The sequence below is a fragment of the Prionailurus viverrinus genome, chromosome D3, assembly GCF_022837055.1.
Source record: "Prionailurus viverrinus isolate Anna chromosome D3, UM_Priviv_1.0, whole genome shotgun sequence".
In the NCBI taxonomy this organism is placed as follows: domain Eukaryota; kingdom Metazoa; phylum Chordata; class Mammalia; order Carnivora; family Felidae; genus Prionailurus; species Prionailurus viverrinus.
The window spans coordinates 59,311,414-59,330,807 of NC_062572.1; the positions used below are offsets into that span (position 1 = coordinate 59,311,414).

At 37.8% G+C, this 19,394-nt stretch overlaps 1 protein-coding gene across 10 annotated transcripts in view; it reads left to right on the forward strand.

Annotated features, from left to right (window-relative positions):
• KIAA1328 (KIAA1328 ortholog) overlaps positions 1 to 19,394 on the forward strand; it is a 362,834-nt gene that overhangs the window by 1,344 nt on the left and 342,096 nt on the right. For 6 of the 10 annotated variants that reach the window (XM_047827396.1, XM_047827398.1, XM_047827400.1 and 3 more), the window contains exons 2-4: positions 5,408 to 5,443; positions 6,168 to 6,307; positions 15,480 to 15,574. In XM_047827396.1, coding sequence (XP_047683352.1) covers positions 5,408 to 5,443; positions 6,168 to 6,307; positions 15,480 to 15,574 — 271 coding nt within the window. Of the gene's footprint in view, positions 1 to 1,143; positions 1,161 to 2,314; positions 2,440 to 5,306; positions 5,444 to 6,167; positions 6,308 to 15,479; positions 15,575 to 19,394 lie in introns of those variants that run through there. The other 4 variants (XM_047827401.1, XM_047827405.1, XM_047827406.1 and 1 more) reach the window with 4 other exon arrangements.

The window sequence follows — 19,394 nt, forward strand, 5'->3', positions numbered from 1 at the left end:
TCAGTGTTTAATACTTTGTAAACATAATTACCACTTGTCTCTGATAGGTGGGTGACAAGTAAAATCATGCACGTATACTGTGGATGAAAACACACTAGTGCACTGTGCAAATTAAATATTTTTTTTTCTTATCAGGAAGGATGCAAAGAGAATATGTGCATTGGGAACTGGGCTGAATTAGGAAGTCAGGAAATTGGGATGAGTCTTTTCTCATGAAACACTATGCCTGCAATGGATACTTGAAGGTTAGCAGCTTCTAAGGTGCTTTTTTTAGTGTAGTCATTTTCATAACCACTTATGTGGTTTCAGTGGTTATTCCTTAACTTTCTCTATGACCAAGGGAATTGTCCTCATCGGTATAAGTGGTGTGTGTGTGGGGGGGGGGGCAGTGTATTGCTGTGCCACTAATTAAGTTAATAGGTAAATAAACAAACTGTATTCTTGGTCTAAGCAGCCCTGTATGCTCACTTAGTCATATAGTTATTATTCCTTATTTCACATAGAAGTCCTATATTCTCTCTTTTCTCTCTTTTCACCCTTACTCTGAAAATTAATGTAAAATACTTATCTTCTCATTCAAAGTGAGTAGTAGAAATCAAATGGGCAAGATAGTGGTGATTCAATTTGATAGAAATTCCGTAATTTGAAATGAATTGCAAGGTTACTAGTATTACCTATTTCCCTCACCTATTGCATAAAATGCCCAGTTATCATCCAGCCTCAGATGTTTTCATTTTAAATCTTCATAGGACACAAAAGCAATGTCAAATATAAATTTGCTACTGAATCTTTGCTAAAAAGTATAAGGATAGTTATGAATCATTTGGTTTAATCATGTGTCTTTGGATCTTTATTACACTAATGACTTCCTAGACCACCTCATAGGCTTTATATAGAAGTTTAAATAGAAAAAAACAAAAAGAATGTATGTATAATCTGGTATTCTTTTCACACTGTTAAAAGAAAGTTTTTCAATGCTTTGCCTAAACAATTAGAGAAATGTGACTAGGAAATTTCCTGGTCCTAGATGTTTCTGTCATGTGAGGACAGATCATCTGTGACTGAACATCACCTTTTTTTTTTTTTTTTTTTTTTTTTACTGTTCTTATGAGTTCTGCATCTCCTGCACAGTATGATTCAGCAGTAATGTTTGGCACAAGGTATGTCTTTATACCTACTGTGTAAACAGTGAGTATCCCATGTTGTCATTTTTATGGGTTAAATCTACAAGTAAAATATGCCCCTTCAGCCATAAACTGTTTTTCTTCAGTATAGTTCCTGGTAATGTCAAAAGAAATTAATGTTTCTGCAGTATCTAAATTTGATTGGGTAATACACTCCAGTGTTTTATCATTAACTGTATTTTTTTTTTTAACGTTTATTTATTTTTGAGACAGAGAGAGACAGAGCATGAACGGGGGAGGGTCAGAGAGAGAGAGGGAGACACAGAATCTGAAGCAGGCTCCAGGCTCTGAGCTGTCAGCACAGAGCCCGATGCGGGGCTTGAACTCACCGACAGCGAGATCATGACCTGAGCTGAAGTCGGACGCTTAACCGACTGAGCCACCCAGGCGCCCCTCATTAACTGTGTTTTTAACTTGATATTAACAAATATGAACTGTAAAGGACTTGGTCAAAACATTGCAGTAGCTATAATCTCTGCCATTGAATATTCAATTACAGATAGAGACTTTATGTTGATGTTAAGAGAATATACTAGCCAGGAAAGTCATTTGGGTCAATGATAATTACATACATATACGTGTGTTGCTGGTAAGTGAAACTAAAAAAGGTTAGATTAGGCTGTGCAACACCAAGTTTATTTTCTTCAGCTTTTGTTGATCTGAGATAGATGTGCTCCTTCCTCTGTACTTTTGGTTTCTAATTACTGCTTTAATTCTGGGGATTTGGAGTTTGGTACTAGCATTAAGGATTAATTTGCTGTACTTGTCTTAGATAAGAACTTCCAAAGAAGCCGAGGTAGAACTGAGGTGGCACATAGAACCCAGTAAGAGGTCCAGTAGACATTTGGTATATACTGTGTCTCTTTGACTTTTCCTGTGAAATATGTTTGTATATTTTTCAGACTTTGTATTTGAAGAAAGTAAGTTATTTGGGTTCTTGAATGAAGATAGATTACCAATGATTACAAAGGATAGGTTGGATGGAGGCAATTTCAAATATTTTTATGTTTATTTTTTTTAAAACCCATGTTAAGGTTAATTTAGCATTTTTATATTTGAAAAGATATTTAGCATGAATGTGGCTAATGGGTTTTGCCTACATATTTTGACATTTTCCTCTACCCTTCAAGGTAATTCTGGCTGGTCTAAGAATTAAAATGACATGAGATAGATTAAGAGGAGAAAATCAAATTTAATTACGTGTATATGGGGAATCTATATATCTGTGTGAGGTTCCAAAGACAAGTGAAATGAGGTATGTATGTCATCCCAAACTAAGGGGAAGGGAATAGGGATCTGGGACTTTAAAGGCAAGGAAAGCAATTCACAGGAAGGTGAAAAGGGATAAATGTTTGGTAAACAAATGTTTCCTGGGCCATATAGAAACAATGGGACATAGAAAGGAATTTAACAAACAGACTTTGCTAAATTCCTTCCTATCTACCACTCCTAGTTTATGTTATACATAGTTATTTATGGTGATTCTCTCTTCTGGGAGCAGGTCCTACATCTAAATTCTTTTAGGCAATTAGTGGCAGGGACAAGGATTCTTCCTGAGTCTTTTGGGCCTTGATTGTTTTCTGGTCAAAATAATCCACATGCCAAAGTGGATATTTGGGGTGATCAGTTCTGAATCCCTACAGGATAAAGGGAGAAAGACAACACGGAAAAGTTGTTAGTTCTTTATAGAATTAAATATCACTTTAATTCTTTCATAGACGATTCACTACGAGCTGGGCATTTGACATTAGGGGATATAACATTGAACAAAACCAGGGGAAAAATCCTCCTCCACTTGGTGCTTACGTTTTTGTGAGATGAGATGAGGTCATGAATAAGTAAAACATGTTGTATGCCCAATGATTATAGGTGACATATAAAGAAAAAGCAGGAAAAGAGTAGCTATCATGGGCATCTTTTGTCTGATTTTATGCCAGTACCACATTGTTTTGATTACTATAACTTTGTAATATAGTTTGAAATCATAAAGCATGATGTCCGTAGCTTCGTTTTTCTTAAGATTGGTTTCGCTGTTTAGGGCCTTTTGCGGTTCCATAGAAATTTTAGGATTGTTTGTTCTATTCCTATGAAAAATCACATTGGAATTTTGATAGAGATTGCACTGAATCTGTAGATTGCTTTGGTATAGACATTTTTAACAATATTAATTATTACACTTTATAAGCATGGAATAAGTTTCTGTTTGTGTCTTCAATTTCTTTAATGTCTTACAGTGTTCAGTGTATAGGTCTTTCACCTGCTTGTTTAAATTTTAAATTCTTAGGTATTGTATTCTTTTTGGATGCCGTTGTAAATGGGATTGTTTTCTTCTTTTTCTGTTTCTATTCATGTAGAGAAACATGACAGATTTTTTATACTGATTTTGCATCTTGCAACTTTGTCGAATTCATTTATTCTTATGGTTTTATTTGTAGTCCTTAGGGTTTTCTATATGTAATATGTCATCTGCAAATAAATCTTATGAAAGATCTCTACAGTTTGCTTTTCCTAAAGAGGAAACAAAGTTATTAGCTCAGAGTAAGGATGTGGGAGGTGGCATCAGGTTTGAGAGAAGATACTTGATGAGCTTCCAAATCATGATGCAGCTGAGCTGGTTCCTCAGTGGCTGGTCTGTTCCAGCTGTGAGCAGTCTTCTTCATGAATGTTCTAGGAAAGTCTAGTGTGTTTCCCAGGATTCAGTTATGTTAGTCTTTCCATAGGTTGTCTTTGGAGAATATTCTGCAAATTCATCATTACTGTATCTTCTAATTGAAGACGTTGTCAAATGGAGCTTGTCCTGAATCATCTTGAATATTTTTCCCTTGGGTACCTTCCCATGTGGGTATCTCTAACAGCAGATTATTTATTGAGAACCTACTATGTGCACTAGTCCCAAGGGATATAAAAAACGACTTGGTTTTTGCTGTTGAAGAGGCCGCGTAATTTCATTTTGTAAGGCTTTTTTTAGATTGGGTGTCAGTGAATTTGTAAATTTTTTCTCTGCTCCCGTGTTAGCTGCTGTCAGTTTCCTTAGACTAGTGGGGTCTGATTTTGTTTGTTTACTTGTCTTCTGTGCCCCTTAACATTTTCTGAGCTCCATACCTGATGTCTGAGAGGATTTGAAGTGTAGAGGCACTAGTTATCAGCGCAAATCTTGAATCTGTGGCAGTATTTGTGTGCTGCTGCAGAGAGCTGTTGGAAATCACCTGGCGGCTCACATAGTAGCACCCCCTTTGTATTCCTAAATTCCTATGGGGATTCTGAGCACTTAACAATCAGCCTCCTTGAAAAGATTCCATAGCTAGGAGTGACCCTGAACTGATGTATATTGACTTTTTTAAACATGTTGTTAAATCTACTATTTTACTCCAGCCTTTGCCTGGAAGGAAATTTTTAATAATTGATTTGTCTAGAAATCTCGGAGAAGAAAGCATTTTATGAAAGAACAGAAAACAGGAATTTTGTAGGTCATTTAGAAAAAATTGTTTACACACTTACTTCCCGGAAGTGTAATCGAAGGTTATCAAATTGTGGACTTATCTGGATTTAGATATAGTTCTGAATAAGATTTTGTTTCCTAAAGAAAGCTTTCTTATTATATTGGTTCTATAACACTATTATGATCTTAGCCTTTCTAAATTTTTCCTTTTGAAATTCAAAATAGTTCTTTTTGTCTTCAGTTTCTTCTACTTGTTAAATCATAGGGCTTCTGGGACATTTCATGAATGCACTGCAGAAGAGTAAAACCTTTTTGTGTTTGCATGATGGACTTGCCCTCAAACAGTGTTTGTTCTTCAGAGCTAAAGCTCATTTTGAAATTATTTATTCATGCCTAAAATAACTTGTCCGTTTTCCAATAATAAACAAACTGGTGCATTTAACTCCTTGCTTACAAAAGGAAAGGTAATGAAAGGAACTTCACAGCAGAATTTATTATTCCAAGATATCTCACTTGGAAATAAGCATGGGTGAAAGTTTTATGGAAGAAGACCTCCCAAAAATTTCACAAAACATATAGTGGGACTATGTAAAGATGAACTTTAAAAGATTAAATTTACTACATTTTATTTCAGTTGCATTGCTTTCTAATTTTGTTTTTAAAAGCTAGTTATAAATTCCCAGGTCAAAAGAAATTAGAAATTATAACAGAAGTACAGAACAGAGGCACCATTTGGATATTGGACGATCTTTTTTAGTATTTTCCTTCATGTCCTTCTTCACAGTTTCTGATGAAGAGCAATCAGTAGTGTATGTTCCAGGTATGGTTTTCTGTACTAATTTTGTAAGCTTCCTTTGCTTCTTAAGTGTTAGGAGAAAATAAAACAGTAGGACCATTTTGCGGATATAACTAGATGCAGAACAATTCATTGGAAAGTAATTAAAAAAACCCACAACTTGGTTTGACCTTACTAAGGTTTGAAATACTGCCTTATTTTATGGGCTGGTCAGGCAAGTAAGCTTTAGATGAACTTGTAGAACATTTCATTTCATCTCTTAAAGAGCAAGAGATTCTTATTTTTTTATATTACAAATAATAGACTAAATTTTATAGTTCAAAGAAAAATGTGAAAACTTCTTGATACAGGGTTTATGTGATAGACTCCTTAAAGCTTACCGGTTATTACTAAATGAGTGTTAAACTGAACCACTGAAGGTACTCTGACTATGTGAAAAATCAGATTTTTAATTTCCCCTACATTAAGGTATATATTGACTGTATCTTAAGATTTATAAGTTTTAATGTGACTTATGAATTTCCACATCACCTTTTAAAAATATTTAAGTTGAACCTTAAATGTATTCAAAACATAATCTTTCCATGGTTCATTATTTATTAAGAGGTTTAAAATGAAGTTTATAAAGTAGAATTTTCCCTGTGGGGTCCCATAAGGAGGGATATTGGAGAAGTGCTTACGGGGGGGGGGGGGCGAGTTTAAGAGAATAAGGTATAATTTTAGTATCTTGTTTGATGGAAATCCTTAGGAATTTCTACGGAAGGAAATGCCAGATCAAGACACAAGTTGAGTCCAAAAGCTGATGTCAAACTTAAGACTTCCAAGGTTACTGCTGCTTCAGTCTCCATGGAGTCTTTAAAAGGTGCAGGAGACTTGGTAGATGAACAGGTCAGTAATTTCCCTTTTTTTCCCTTACTCTTCAATCTTTATAAATGCTGACCAATATCTGATAGATAATGGTAGAAGAGTCCTTGAAAGAACGTTAGATAATCTACAAGCAATCTTAAAAGGTACAGAGGATTCTGGGATACTTTACATGGTATGAATATAAAGTATGTAGATTACTCAAAGGTTTTGATCTAAAATGTCTAGGTTTGCCTTCAGGCTTACTTAAGTAAAATTTATTATCTTGGTATGTCTCAAAAGACCTACATCCTGATATATGTGAAGTTAGTAAATCAAATTGACAATGAATTTTTCTTTTATTAATAATAGTGTCCTTTATATTTTTGTTCATGTGAATTTGTTAGGTGATGGTGGATAAACCTCTATATATAAGAAAGAAATTTTGTTAAAAGAAAATTTCCCCTACATTATTATTATTTCCTTTACTTTAAAAATATCATAAAGACTCTTTACAGCCCAGTCATTGATTCCTCCTTCATCGTTGCCTTTGTAATAGTATCTGTACATTCCTTTGCTGTAGACTCTTACCTGATAGGTTTATTTTATTTTACTTTTTGTTACATTTTGTCTCCTCAGCCAGAGGGTAAGTCAGGGTTTGGCAATGTATCACCTATAGGCCTAATTTCCTTGCTGCCTATTTTGTGAGTAAAGATGTATTGGAATACACGCACACTTATTCTTTTAATATTATTGCTCCTTTTGTATTATAATGGTAGAGTTGCTACCATAGTGTCTGCCCACAAAGCCAAAATATTTCCTATTGAGCCCCTTTAGAGAAGGGGTTCCCAGTTCAGTTCTTGAGTACATTTCCAATATCTAGTTTGTTGCTGATCGTTATGTTTAGAAATCTATAGGATTTACCTGGGATGAGCCCAAAAGCCCTACTTGTGTTACTTGTATCCTCATTGTACCCACTCTACACTGAGATGTGAATAGTAGTTGAATTTGCAAGTTCTTATTAAAAGTTGAAAGTGTTTTTTTCATGTGATGATTTGTGCATTTTATACTGAACAATTGCCTGCTTTTGGATTAAGTCCATATTTTGGGAGGGCTTATTAACTATAATTCTTTTTTGGGCTATTTCACTGGCTTTGGGAATTATAGTATACATCTTTAGCTTAGCACAGCCTATTTTTTTTTTTTTTGATGTTTATTTATTTATGTTGTGTGTGCACACGTGTAAGTGGGGGAGGGCAGAGAGAGAGGGGAAGAGAATCCCAAGCAGGCTCCATACTGTCGGCATGGAGCCCTATGCAGGGCTCCATCTCTTGAACTGTGAGATCATGACCTGACCCAAAATCAAGAGTCAGACACTTAACCCACTGAGCCACCCAGGTGCCCCTATCACAGCCTATTTTAAGTTATAGTTTCCACTTCACCTAGAAGTTTGAGGACCTTTCAGCAGTCTATGTCCTGACTTTTGTGATATTGTCATACATTTTACTTCTATAGGTAAAACCCCCCAATATTGCTTAAATAGTCAGCGGTCTTTTTTTTTTTTCGTATTGATATATAATTTACATATCATAAAATTTACCCTTTCAAAATGTATAATTCATTGGGTGTTTGGGTGTTTTGTTGTTGTTGTTGTTGTTTTGTTTCATTTTTGTATATTTACAGAGTTGTGGATCCATCACCTCAGTCTAATTCTGGAACATTTTCATCATCCCAGAAAGAAACTCCATTATGTATTAGCAGTCACTTCCCATTCCCTATTCATCTTAGCCCCTAACAACCACTAATCTACTTTAGTCTCTATAGATTTGTCTATTCTGGGCATTTCATGTAAATGGAATCCTATAATATGTGACCTTTTGTGGCTGGCTACATTCACTTAGCATAACGATTTCAAGGTTTATCTATGCTGTATCATGTATTATTACTTCATTACTTTTTATGGCTGAATATATATTTTGTTTATCCATTCACCAGTTGAAGGACTTTTGGGCTGTTAGGCTTTTTGGCTATATGAATAACATTACTACGAACATTCACATACAAGGTTTTGTGTGGATATATGTTTTCACTTCTCTTGGGTATTTACCTAGAAGTAAAATTGCTGGGTCAAATCGTAATTCTATGTTTAACCTTTGCATGAACTGCCAAAGTGGCTATACCATTTTATATTCTACCAATGATGTTTGGGGATTACAGTCTCTTCATATTCTTGCCAACATTTTATAGCTATTCTTTTTATTACAACCCTCCTAGTGAGTATGAAGTGGTATCTCATTGTGGTTTTGATTTGTATTTCCCTAATGACTAATAATAATCATTTCTTTATGCTTCTTGGCCATTTGTGTATGTTCTTTAGAGAGATGTCCATTCAGAAACTTTTCATTTGGGTTGTCATTTTACTGAGGAAGTTAAAAGAGTTCTTTATAAATTCCATCTTCAAGTCCCTATTTGTACATCTATGAACTACAAATAGTTTCTCCCATTCTGTGCATTCTTTCATTTTCTTATTGGTGACCTTTGAAGCATGAAAGTTTTAATTTTGAAGTCCAGTTTATCATTTGTTTTCATTTGTTTCCTGTGCTTTCCTGTCATATCTAAAAAATCAATACCTAATCCAAGTTCTCAAGGATTTACAACAATATTTTCTTCTAAGAGTTTTATTATTTGAGATGCTACATTTAGTCTTTGATCCATTTTGATTTAATTTTTGTATATAGTGACCCACATTCATTCTGTTGCATATGGATATCCAGTTGTCCCAGCATCATTTGTTGAAAAGATTATTCTTTTCCCTCTGATCATCCTGGCACCCTTGTGAAAATCTCCTACCATGTAAATGTAAGTGTTTATTTGTGGACTCTCAATTCTATTCCATTGCTTTACATTTCTATTTTTCTGCCAATACAAGCTAATTACTGTTTGGAATTATGTATTGGAATCAGGAAATGTAAGTCCTCTGAGTTCTTCTTTTTTAAGATTTTAGCTATTCTGGGCCCTTGAATTTCTGTAGTGATCATAGAATCAGTTTGGCAATTTCTGCACTAAGGTCAGCCTGAATTTTGATAGCAATTGCAATGAATCTTTAGATAAATTTGGAGAGTACTCTCAACTTAATATCAAGTCTTCTAGTACTTGAATATGGTATGTGAGATACCTTTTCATTTATTTAGTTCTTCAGTGTCTTTCAGCAATGTTTTACAGTTTTAAAGTGTACATATCTTTTGTTAAATTGTTAAATTTATTTCTAAAGATCCCTTTTGTTAAATTTATTTCTAAAGATTAAGTGTTTAATACTTTTTGATGCTATTTTTTGGGGGAGTTGGGGAGAGCGGCGGGAGAGGCAGAGGGAGAGGGAGAATCTTAAACCGGCTCCACACCCAGCACAGGAGCCTGACACGGGGCTCAGTCTTACAAACCGTGAGTTCAGGACCTGAGCTGAAATCAAGAGTCAGGCGTTAAATGGACTGAGGCACTCAGGCGCCCCTTGATCCTATTATTAATGGAATTATTTTCTTAATTTCATTTTTGGATTATTTGTCGCTAGTGTATGGAAATAGAATTGATTTTGTCTCTTGGTTTTGTATCCTGCAACCTTTCTAAATTCACTTACTAATTTCGATCTAATAGTTCTTAAGGTGAATTTCTTACAGTTTTTTATATGTGTGATTATGCCATCTGTGAACAGAGATAGTTTGACATCTCCCTTTCCAGTTTGGATTTCTTTTATTTCAATTGTGTTTCACTTTCATTTTTACTGGTTATTGAATTTGAGTTGACAGTTTTTTTCTTTCAGTACTTTAATAATATTATTGCATATATTTACTGGTTTGCACTGTTTTTGAGGGGGAAGTCTGCCATCACCCTTGCTTCTGTTCTTCTGCATTTAATATGTGTGAGTTTAAACTCTGGCTACTTTTAAGATTTTTGTTTTCTCCCTGGTTTCAAGCAATTTGATTATAGTATACCTTGACTAATTTTCTAAATATGTCTTTTGGTTGTGGTTTGTTGGGCCTTTTCGATTTGACAGTTTATAGTTTTCATAAAGTTGGGAAAATTTTCAGCCATTACATATTAAGATATTACTGTGTCTCCCCCGCTCCCCTCCCCCCCCCCCCCCCCCCCCCCCCGCCTTATGAGGACTCCAGTAGGCCACTTAAGCTTACCCCACAGCTTTCTGCTCATTTTTTCCTTCAGTTTGTTGTTGCTATTGTTCTGTGTTTATCTATGTATAGTTTATATTGCTTTGTCTTCAAATTTATTAATCAACTTCTGAAGTGTCTAATCTACCACTTATCTCATTCAGTGTATTTTTTATATAAGCCCATGTTTTTATCTCTAGAAATTCAATCTGAGTCTTTTGTTTTTATTTATATATTTCATGTCTACTTAACAGGCTTGGTCTTCTAGTTGCTTGAGCATATGGAATATAGTAACTTTTAAAGTTCTTGTTTATAGTTCTGTCATCTGAGTCCTTTATGGGGAGATTTCAACTGAGTCCATTTTCGAATTATGTATTGTATTTTTCTGCCTCATTACCTGCCTGCTTGTTTTTTATTGGATACCACCAAACAAAGTGAAGCATACCTTTTTTTGAGTTTTGAATATTTTGTGTTTCTATAAATAATCTTGAGCTGTTTTTCTGGGACTGAGTTAAGTTATTTAGAAGTAGTTTGATCTTTCTGAAGCTTGGGTTTAAGATTTTAAAGATGACACCAGAGCAGCTTTTAATATAGGGCTAATTTTGCCTACTGTAGGCAGTACCTTTCTGAGTATTCTTGCTTTTGCAAGAATTATAAGGTTTTCCACTCTGGCTGGTGGGAGCATGAGTTATTCCTGGCACTGTATTAGCTGCAAAAATTATTCTCACATTGAGTTGTTCTTTCCCTGGATTTTGGTGGGTCCCCTCATAAACGTATGCTGATCAGTACTCAGTGGTTGATGTGCAGGGACCCCTCTGCAGATCCCTGGAGCTCACTTTCTGTGCAGCTCTGTCTTCTCCAGTACTCGGCCCTGCAAACGCTAGACACCTTGGCCTTCGTGGATGCCTAGCTCTGTGTTCTCAACTTGAGGAGATTGCTGGGCTTCGTTTGGGTTTCCCACGTTGCACATTGGAAACTCCAGAGGCAGTTGAGTTAAGATAATGGTATGCCTCATCTTATTTGGTTCCCCTCTTTCAGCGATCACTTTCCTGTGCTGCCTGCTAGCCAGTGTTTGAGAACTGCTTTTTGATATATTTGGTCAGACTTTTTGGTTGTTTTAGGCATTGGAATAAGTTGGTTCCTGTTACTCCTTTTTGCCTGGAAGGTGGAATGTAAGTGTATGGGATGTATTTTTGTCTCAAAACTAGAAATGATGTGTGTGTGTGTGTGTGTGTGTGTGTGTGTGTATGCATTTTTTTTTCCTCAAAACTAGGAAGATGTGTGCATTTTTCCTTGGAGAACATGACGGCTTGTGGTTTTTCTATATGTGTTCTCGTGATCTTTGGTGTCCAAAAGCTAGGCCCTTAATTCATTAACAGTTTCAAAATGGTAATGGTGCCAGTTCAAGTCTTCTGGGAAGTAGGTGCTATGATGAAAGTAGAAATGGCAGAGACTCAGTGGAGGAAAAGCTGACATAGAATAGAGAGTAAAGCGAACAGGGATACACAAGGAGAGCCTTGGGATTTTACTCTACATCTGGCATCAGTGAGAGAACAAAGAAAGAAGAAATATTGACTAGGAAAAACCTCAGACTTCGTAATGCTTTGCAGTGTGAGGCAGTGTCTGTCAGGCTAATGGGGAACCCCAGAGCACATGTTGTTCTTTAAGGATGCCCTGGCAGGCAGAAATGGTTCAGTTCTAGCATCTCTGCCATTCCCAGTCATTGGCATTGGCGTGAACACCACAGTGGATCTGAAGGTGTGGCAGGAGTTAGGTGAGGCACTTAGCCAACTGTACTGTTTGCAGCAGGTTCTCTCTCTCTTTGAGAAGCCACATTGTTTTACTCTTCACAGTAAAATCCACTACTCATCGGGAATTATTACGTGTATCGTGTTAAGGTCAGTTCATTTTTCCATACCGACAGTCTATTGGTCTGCACCCATGAGTGAGAAGACCATTCTTCTCCCCACTGCATTGCAGTGATGCCTTTGTAAACCACGCGGCTGTAGAGGTATGTCCTTCCTGTATTCTGTCATCTTCTTTGGTAATACCTATTCTGGACTTTGTGTTTATCATTCTTCTCTTTTCTTTTCTTTTCTTTTCTTTTCTTTTCTTTTCTTTTTAAAGTTTACTTATTTATTTTTGAGAGAGGGAGAGTGAGCAGGGGAGGGCAGAGAGACAGGGAGAGAATCCCAACCTGGTTCCCTTGAGGTGAAATCAAGAGTTGGACATTTAACTGACTGATTGACCCAGGTGCCCATCATTCTTTTGTTTTTCTATGTCAGGAGTTGACAAACTTTTTCTGTAAAGGGCCAGATGGTAAATATTTAGCCTCTGTGAGCCATGTGGTCTCTGTCTCACTTACTCAACTCTGCCACTGTAATGTGAAGAGAGTCAATGTATAAATTAACATACATGGCTATGTTCTAATAAACCCTTATTTACAAAAATAGGCAGTGAACCAGATTTGGCTTGCAGCTGTAGTTTACCAACCCTTGTCCTATGTAGTCTAATACATAATTGTTTTTTAAACAACGTTCAGTGTTATATGTATTTGGAACTTTATATAAATGAGCTAATAGTATGTTGCATCATTTGCTTTTTTTGCTTAATATTAATGTTCATGAAATTTACTTATGTTATATAATTATGTCCTTTATTTTCACTGATATTTCAATCAGAGTTTAGTCAGTTATTTTAACTGAGCATGTTTAATATAAAGACCCGCTGAATTGGTGCTGGAAAATTGCAAAGGCAAACAGACCTCATCAAGATTTCATGTAGGCAGTAACTGCAAGAAACAGTTCCCATCTCTCGGGCTAGGAAAACAGCCAGAGCAAGTTGCAGTTATTAACACCTAGAAGCTTGACGGAGGGGCCCGTGAGAGCTGGAACCTGGACTTCGGATGAGGGGGAACCAGCCTCAGTGGTACTGCTGTTCCTGAGGAGACATGCTAAAGGCTGGTTCTGCCAGGGCTGGGAAAATTGTGAACCGCAGCCTGCTGTGCCTGCCAGGGTACACTCTGGGCCTGGGGCGGAGCAGAACATGGGTGGGAACAGGACGCCAATAGGGACGACAGTGTCTTTTCTTCTGACAACCTCTGGTCTCCCTCTCGTTCTTCCTGTTCGCAGATTTTAACAGAGAGCCATGTGGCAAAGAAGTAAGGTTTCTGAGTCTCAGCCTCAGCATCACAATGCAGAGCCTGGAAGGGTGGGTTTGAATATGGAAGCCAATTAATAGTATAACAACCCGTGCCTATGGAATTCCATTGTATACATATGCTACAGTTTATTCTTTAGTTGACAACATTTGTGTTTTCAAGTGCGTTAAACACAATGCTGCTGAGGTTCTTGCCTACGTGCAGGGGTTTCTCTTGTTTATTCTACTCACAGCACCGCTACTCAGATGTCTTCTCGTGTGTTTTCAGCAACTTCTTCCATTGCCAAATGGAGTGACTTCTTTCACATTCTGTGTAGTTTTTTTGTTCCTTACCACTCTTATCCCCAAACTCTTCTTGAAACGTTTCTTTTTCTCCCACAATATTATATCCTTCTGATTCTCATCTTGTCCTTTCAAATACCAATTTTAATTTATTATCTTGGATTTGTAGATAATTTTTTAAAACTAATATTTTTTCTTAATTTTAAGGAAAATTTAGAACATAGAAAAGTATAAAGAAAATAATAAAAATCTAAACATCATCCATAATACAGTATGGCTGAAGTTTTTAAAAAAAAATTTTTAATGTTTATTAATTTTTGAGAGAAAGAGAGTGCGTGAGCAAGCACGGGAGGGGCAGAGAGAGAGGGAGACACAGAATCTGAAGCAGGCTCCAGGCTCTGAGCTGTCAGCGCAGAGCCTGACATAAGGCTCACCCTCAGGGACTGCGAGATCACGACCTGAGCCGAAGTTGGACGCTTAATCAACTGAGCCACCCAGGCGCCCCCACAGTATGGCTGAAGTTTAAATCTTTTATATTTTTCTCTGACTTGAGAGCCAGACCCACATTTCCAACTTCTTGCCTAAACATTTCTGTATGACTATCCTCCTGGCATCTTGAGTTGACCAAAACCAAATTCATCTCATTTTTTTTTTTACCATCTCCTTGATCTAATTTCCTTTTTCTCCCCATCTATGACTATCAGTATTTCCCATCTGAGACTATCAGTATTTCCAGGATTCATTTTAGAGGTCTTGGATTACCCTTGGCTACCTGAAGAAATTGGACTAATCTACTTTGTGGTTGTCCAAATGCCAAAGTTTCCTTCCATTTACATGTTACCTCTAGTTTCCTTGTGGTTCCCTAAGTTTCATTGCTTTAAAGATGTTCACGTGCAAGTACTTGATGTTCAAGTACTGGGAGAACTTCTTATAGCACAAGAGAGGGAGGAGATAGTTCAGTGGTTGAGAGCACATACTCATTCTGCTACTTTAACTGTTGGTATCCTAGGCAAGACATGTACCCTCGCTGTTAATAGAAATAATACCTACCTAATAGCACTGTTGTGAAAGTGAGATGGATTAGTAAGTGTAAAATACTTACAGTGTTCGTGACATGCAGTAAGCACGAGGTATGTGTTAGCTACTTTTATTATTCTTTGGTCTAGTACCCAGTGCAATGAACTTTAGGATATACTGAGAGGTTAGAAACTGGTGCCTCTGCTGCCAGCCTTAGTGTGCTTTCAAGCAGCCTAGGGGCTGTGATGTAGGAAAGGTTCTCAGTAACTTCCAGTAGGTGTTTGTTTTGTGACATTCACCAAGGGAACATTGTTTCCTTAATATTCCCTAATATTTCAGCAGGGACATTTCTGCCTTTTGAGTTCTTCCTGTGTGCTTTTCTGTGTAAACATTATGATGTCCCCTGTTGGACAGACAGTTCCTTAGCCTGTTTTGAGTTCATAGTAGGTTTGAATGAAACAGGTAATGAGTGTACCACCAGAGAAAAGATATATGAGAAATTTTTTACCTCCTGGGCTAATTTTAAGAGACTTCTCATAGAGTCTTAAAAATTGTTTTTAGCCAAAGTTTAACCAAAAGATTTTTCTGTTTTGTATTAGAATTTCTGCAAGGGAGGAATAAAGAGTGCATCATTGAAGGATTTATGTCTCGAAGACAAAAGACGCATTGCAAATTTAATTAAAGAACTGGCCAGGTGAGATAAAATCTTATATGAAATATATTATTATATAAGACAATTTTTTGAAAATAGAAACCGAAAATATGGTTTGATGTCATTGTATCATTGATCTTATGAAAGCAAAGACTTAGAAAAAAAGGTATTCTGTGGCCCCAAAAAAAGAAAAGTAGGAAAAAAGTAAAAAAAGAAAAACCAGAACAAACCACTTTCCAACTTACATTTTCTTGTGTATTTAATTTCCCAAATTGTTTGGTGCACATATGTGCAGTGGTCCTCTATCACAAGGGAAAATGTAGGAGTTTAGCGCTGCTGTTGATATAGGTTGATATGTTGTAATCAGTGTCATAGCAACTACCTTTGGTTTTGGTTTAGCATTTGACCAGAAATGAACATTGACTTTACTGTAGTTCATCACAAGAATATCTGTGGTCATTCTGCTAACTCCTGATGCTTTCAGGATTCAAAGTAAGGGATTTTGAATTTCGAGAATGATAGTTTGTAACTATTCGGTTTTAATATTTCAGTTTATTAATGATATGTATGAAGCATATCTACTTGGAGTGACTTAGTCGTCAACACACACATCCAGTTTGGGGGTCTTAAAATACTTAATAAATGAAAATCTATATAGAGGAATGTATTAATACAAATTGTAAAAGTCAAATTTAAGGAAAGGCCGTACCTAAAAATTGATTAAAATAGTACTATTTTTGTCTTTGAATTGCATGTTTGGAAATAGATCTTTTCCGTCTTTACTTTTAATTAAAGATGACTGTATGAAGTGTTTCAAAATGTCAAGGCCATAAAATAATGTTTGTGGAAGCTTTTCTAAAAAGACTGAAGTTAAAAAATTACCTTGCTAGGAGTGCCTGGCTGGCTCGTTGGTTGAGCATCTGACTCTTGGTTTCGATTCAGGTCATGATTTTGTGTTTTGTGGGATCAAGTCCTGCATCGGGCTCTGTGCTGACAGTGCAGAGCCTGCTTGGGATTCTCTCTCCCTCTGTGCCCCTCCCCCACTTGGCTGTCTCTCTCTCTCTCTCTCTCTCTCTCTCTCTCTCTCTCTCTCTCCCCCCCCCCTCTCTCTCTCTCTTTCTCTCAAAATAAATAAGTAAACTTAAAAAATAATTACCTTACCAAATCATGTAATTGCAGTTATAAAGGATAACATCAGTGATGTTTTGGGGGCTAGGATATAGGGTGTGAGAATTCAGAGTACATACCTTACTCTGAATTTGATGTCCCACCTGAGATAAGCGGTAATTTTTTTCACTAGAGTTCTTTGGCTGTTTTAGTCCCCCAAGTAGAGTTTTCATCAACTTCAAATAGTGTTCTTTGTGTTGGGAAACCATTAGTTACCCTCCATACTTGCAAATGACCTTTTCACAAAACTTTTTACCACTTAGATGGCTGTGGCTATCCTTACATACACTTGATGGCGTTGAAAACTATTACCATTAGTTTGATTCCATATATTAATGGTCCTGAGTTGCCATTGTTGTCCTAAGTGATCCATTTTAACATTTATTTATTTTTGAGAGACAGAGACAGAGCGCGAGTGGGAGAGGGGCAGGGAGAGAGAGACACACAGAATCGGAAGCAGGCTCCAGGCTCTGAGCTGTCAGCACAGAGCCTGACGCGGGGCTCGAACCCATGAACCATGAGATCATGACCTGAGCCGAAGCCAGAAGCTTAACTGACAGAGCCACTCAGGCGCGCCCTTAGTGATCCATTTTATTTCAGTTGCCAGGCTTGGAGAATACCTGAAATATTAGAGCATATTGTTTTGGTTTCAGCAACCTTCTGCTTTCCAGGAAAATGCTGGTTTCTTGGTAGAGGGTCAGTATGTTACTACAGGGTATTAGTATAAATTTGCTTATATTGCTAGAAAACTCCATTATTACTGTATTTACCATTAATGTACAGATACATGGGAATAACGTGTTCTAGGTTTCTTGAGTTTGCTACGTTTCCTCTATTGGATATTTCAGTCTACTTGTTTCTACTCATACTGCCCAAACCATTTTCACTTGCTTTTACAAGACTCATTTATATTGAAGTGGGGAAGTGCCATATTCCTTAAACACTGGCAACAAAACATTCCTACCTTTTGTATTCTTTTTTTTTTTTTTTTCAACGTTTATTTATTTTTGGGATAGAGAGAGACAGAGCATGAATGGGGGAGGGGCAGAGAGAGGGAGACACAGAATGGGAAACAGGCTCCAGGCTCTGAGCCATCAGCCCAGAGCCTGATGCAGGGCTCGAACTCACGGACCGCGAGATCGTGACCTGGCTGAAGTCGGACGCTTAACTGACTGCGCCACCCAGGCGCCCCTGTATTCTTTTATCTTTGGATTTTTAGCTTGGTTTCAAATAACTGGTTTCCTGTTGTCATTAAATACAATCATTTGTCTTTCATCTTGAGAAATAAAATACTCCTCTGACCACATATTTCCTTTCAGCTACTACCATCATTGTACACCACAACATAGCCTCCTTCCTAGAGTCTGTAGTATTATTTTCTTTCTTTCTTTTATTTATTTATTTATTTATTTATTTATTTATTTATTTATTTATTTATTTTTAATGTTTATTTTTGAGAGAGAGAGAGTGAAAGACTGTGAGTGGGGGAGGGGCAGAGAGAACCAGAGACACAGAATTCAAAGCAGACATCAGGCTCTGAACTGTCAGCACTGAGCCCTGCGTGGGGCTTGAACTTGTGAACTGTGAGATCATGACCTGAGTAGAAGTTGGATACTTAACTGACTGAGCCGCCTAGGTGCCCCTAGTCTATAGTATAATTTTCTACCTGTTGCATTTCATTCCCTCCTCAAGCTTATTTATTTATTTATTTTAAAATGTATAGAAGTGCAACTTATATTCAATAATATGTATGCATTTTTTGATACATATACGTTTTAAGTGTATATTTCAGTGAGTTTTAGCAAATGTAAGGTCATTTTTAAAAAAAATTTTTTTTTCAACGTTTTTATTTATTTTTGGGACAGAGAGAGACAGAGCATGAACGGGGGAGGGGCAGAGAGAGAGGGAGACACAGAATCGGAAGCAGGCTCCAGGCTCTGAGCCATCAGCCCAGAGCCTGACGCGGGGCTCGAACTCACGGACCGCGAGATCATGACCTGGCTGAAGTCAGACGCTTAACCGACTGCGCCACCCAGGCGCCCCTGTAAGGTCATTTTTAAAAGTTACGTTGAGAAGATGGCGGCTTAGGAGGACGCTGGGCTCACCGCACGTCCTGCTGATCACTTAGATTCCATCTACATCTGCCTAAATAACCCAGAAAACCGCCAGAGGATTAGCAGAACGGAGTCGCCGGAGCCAAACGCAGACGAGAGGCCCACGGAAGAGGGTAGGAAGGGCGGCGAGGCGGTGCGCGCTCCACAGACTGGCGGGAGGGAGCCGGGGCGGAGGGGCGGCTCGCCGGCCAAGCACAGCCACCGAGTCTGGCTTGCAAAAGCGGAGGGGCCTGACAGACTGTGTTCCCACAACAAGCGCGACTTAGCGTCTGGGAGGTCATAAGTTAACAGCTCTGCTCGGAAAGCGGGAAGGCTGGAGGACAAAGGGAGGGAGAGCTGCTGAGCCCCCTGACAACAGAGCTCAGTTCGGTGGGGAACAAAGGCGCTCGCCAGCGCCATCTCCCCCGCCCATCCCCCAGCCGAAATCCCAAAGAGAACCTGTTCCTGCCGGGGAACTTGCTCGCTCCGCGCAAACACCCAACTCTGCGCTTCGGCGGAGCCAAACCTCCGGCAGCGGATCTGACTCCCTCCCGCTGCCACAGGGCCCCTCCTGAAGTGGATCACCTAAGGAGAAGCGATCT